General features: G+C 37.6%; 1 protein-coding gene across 2 annotated transcripts in view; it reads right to left on the bottom strand.

Annotated features, from left to right (window-relative positions):
* The window catches only part of MYO3B (myosin IIIB), a 393995-nt gene extending 390648 nt beyond the window's left edge, over positions 1-3347 (bottom strand). Inside the window, exon 1 of one of the 2 annotated variants that reach the window (XM_008567646.1) lies at positions 3163-3347. In XM_008567646.1, coding sequence (XP_008565868.1) covers positions 3163-3309 — 147 coding nt within the window. In that variant the 5' untranslated portion in view covers positions 3310-3347. The remainder of the gene's footprint in view (positions 1-3162) is intronic. The other variant, XM_008567647.1, reaches the window with a different exon arrangement.
* Between the last annotated feature and the right edge of the window lie 298 nt (positions 3348-3645).

Raw genomic sequence — 3645 nt, 5'->3', positions numbered from 1 at the left:
CGGTGATGGGCCATAATAATCATATACAGTGTATATTGACAAAATAAAAAATAAAATAAAAAAAAAATATTGCCTATCTCTTATATGGTTGTTGTATTTGTTATTACCTTAGGTTTGTCCTTTAGTCTTCATACTAAGGATATAAATGGTTTATTCACCACCACATTGTAATACTCTGAGTTTGTCTGTGTACTTACTTTATCGTTTTATTTTATTTTATTTTGTTGGTGGCTGGCCAGTACAAGGATGTGAGCCCAAAATCTTGGTGTTACAAGGCTGCACTCTAACCAAGATAACTGGCCAGCCCTGTGTACTTACTTTACTAGTGAATTTCATAACCTCAAATATTTTCTTGTTACACTTTAGCATCGTTGTCTTTTAAACTAATGAACTCTATTAAGCATTTCCTGTAAAGCAGATCTAGTGTTTCTGAATTCCCTTAGCTTTTGTCTGTCTAAGAAAGACTTTATTTCTTCTTGATATTTTAAGGTTAGCTTTGCTGGTTACAGAATTTTCGGTTGACAGTCTTTTTTCCTTCAGTACTTTGTATATATCATCCCACTTTCTCCTGGCCTGAAGGGTTTCTACTGAGAAATCTGCTGAAAACCATATTGGGCCTACATCGAATGTTACGTGTTTCTTTTCTCTTGCTACTTTCAGTGTTCTTTCTTTGTCTTTGTTTTTGATAATTTGATTATCATGCACCTTGGTTTATTCATTTTTGGATTGAATTTGATTGGTGATGCCTGAGCTTCCTATACCTGGATTCTGTCATTTTTCTTCATACTTTGGAAAGTTTCAGCCATTATTTCTTTGAATACGTTTTCTAAGTCTCTTCCTTTTTCCTTTCTTTTGGGTATACCAATTATGCAGAGATTATTTTGTTAAAGATGTCTCATGAAAACTGCAATTCTGTATCCTTTTTTCTTATTGTTTTTTCTTTTTGCTCCTCTGATTGGATAATTTCATATGTTCTATCTTCAACCTCCCTGATTCTTTCTTCTGTTTGATCAAGTCTGCTATTGGAGCTTTCTATTGAGTTTTTCAATCTATATAACGTATTCTTTATCTCCAGAATTTCTATCTGGTTTTCTTAATGAATTCTTTTCCTTTGCCAATTTTCTCATTCTGCTCCTGGATTGTTTTCTAGGTATCATTTAAGTTTTTGTCTGTATTTTCTTGTGATTCCTTGAACATCTTTAAGAGTATTATTCTGAATTCTATGTCAAATATTTCATATATTTGCTATTCTTCTGAGTCCATTGCTGGTGCTTTGTTGGTTTCTTTATGTGGTATCATATTTCTCTGTTCTTTCTCAATATTTCTGTCTTTGCATTGATACCTGTTCATTTGAGGAGATGGCTACTTCTTCCAGGTTTTACAGTGTTCTTTGGTGGTGTTAGACCTTTACTGTTCAATATCAGAAGTTTGTCTCTGGCCTGTGGCTTTTTTTTTTTTTCCATTCTGTGGTAGATTAATATCAACTACCACCACTTAAACACTGCAGTGGAATTAATTTGCTGTCCTGCCATTAATTCCCAGATTGGGGGAAACTTACTGCAGGGACTGGAACTTGAACACTGTGCTTTAGCTAAATTGCTGCTTTTCCATTATTTCTCAGTCTGGGAAAAACTTTTTATGTGGACCATATTTTATTTATTGGTCTTTTAATCACTTCCAGGTCATGTGGAGGACTCCACAAAGCAACTGGGCTGTTTGGAAAATCCAGCATGGGACTGAGCCTTTCCTGCAAATTGTGCCCCTATATTTCTATCATATTGACCAGTTTCTGCTATGTGGCACCCACGCTGATCAGGAAGTAGATCAGCTGCCAAGCTGCACCCTCCTAAACGCGTGGTGGATCAGCTCCCCCCTTCCTAGCACTCCAAACATTTGCCATGAGGCAGGCCCCACACGAATTTCCCATGAAGACTCACAGACCTCTGGGCAAATCAGACACTGACCTTCTACACTCTCCTCTCACCTCTGAGATAGAAGGTCCAGTGGCCCGCTCAGTGTATGATGCAATGCTGGTCCTGAAGGTGGGGAATGGAATTCCCCAAAATGATTCCTTCCTCTCCTTAGCTGCAACCCCTCCCTCCTATGTGGGTACAGGGGAACCTTGTGAGTATGTACACTGGCCTGGGAAATGAAATGGGGCACTCCAAAGTTATATATATATATATATATATATATATATATTTTTTTTTTTTTTTTTTTGTCAGCAGTCAGAGCACCCTTCTCTCCTCCAGGCTCCAAGTAGCCTCATGCAAAAAGTGCTGCAGCAGCTTTGCCATCTCAAGGTAGCTGCTCCATGCACTGTGCCATGCCAGCCTGGGGAGTGACTAGGTCTGGAACTGATTGGAGTGATCCTTCCTCCTGCTCACCATGGCTTTCCAAACCTTTGTGGACTTAGAGAGCCTGTCCTCCTTTTCTCCCAAGTTCCAGTGGTTTCAAGAAAGCAGTTTTGTGTTCTAATTTTGTAAGTTAATCTCTTGAGGCAGGGGAGGGGGTGGGGAGTGAGGCCAGGAATCATCTAGTCTGAAATCTTTGTGATGTCATTCTCCTTTACTATGTATTTCTAATTTCATTATTACCATATCTTCAAAATACCTAACGATGGGCATTCAGATCCTAATTTAAACCTTCTAATTTTTATGTTAATAAAATTGTCTTATGATATTCATTTTTCTTTGAGAATACTATCATAAATGTCTTTTTTATTGAAAAATGTCTGAATTTTCAAAGCAGTTAAGAAGAAGTAGATCAAAAGGACCCAGCACATGATAGGACCCATACAACCTCACTGTGCAAAACAGCATATTGCATGAATTCTGAAATAAGAGTTCAGCCTAAGATGACTGAGTATTACAAGTCTGGGTCATTTTGTAACTTACAGAGAGACCAGAGACTGAAATATATCACCCTCTCCAAAATAATAACTTTTGAAGAGCCCAGAGAGCCAAAACCGAAATAGTAAAATAGACAGGAAACAAAAGTCAAGGTGGAGTCCTTTCATTCAGAGGAGCTAACAAATCATAACCCATTTTGAGATTTCATGCCAGATTTCATGAAAATTATCCCTGAAATCAGGAAAAGAAGTTGAAAGTTCAATATGCCTGAAACACTAGATTGTGGTTACAATTTACTACCATTACTTACACTGATTGGGTCCAGAATTTTCACTGCGGCCAGGCTCCCATCTTTCTTGTTAGTTACCTTGTAGACCTTGCCATAGGTGCCTTTACCAATGGTCTCTATAATTTCCCAGGTGTCTGTGGGATCTGGAAGTGATTCAAATCCAAGCATCGTTGAGTTGTAGTGAAATAGTCCATACAGATGTTTCCTGGTGGGGAGAAAATTTTATTATGTGCAACAGATCACAGGATTGGGGGTAGTGGACTTTTAAGACAAAAATATTTTTATTCCTTAGTGAGTAAACTTGCATTAATTCTCTTTTTATTTTCCTCCTCTATTTTAACAAGAACTTTTTTTAAAGAAAGAATTTGAGGCCTCCTTCAGAAATGGGAATAGAAGATAGAGTGAAGGAGTAACATGACTCTGAGACATCCTAAAAACACGATTCTAAAAATGGAGATTATATACATACTGCAGGAGGGAATAAAAGGGCCAAAGAGAATGTTC

The sequence above is a fragment of the Galeopterus variegatus genome, unplaced genomic scaffold (assembly GCF_000696425.1).
Source record: "Galeopterus variegatus unplaced genomic scaffold, G_variegatus-3.0.2 Scaffold335, whole genome shotgun sequence".
In the NCBI taxonomy this organism is placed as follows: Eukaryota; Metazoa; Chordata; class Mammalia; order Dermoptera; family Cynocephalidae; genus Galeopterus; species Galeopterus variegatus.
This window is presented reverse-complemented; position numbering and strand designations above follow the sequence as displayed.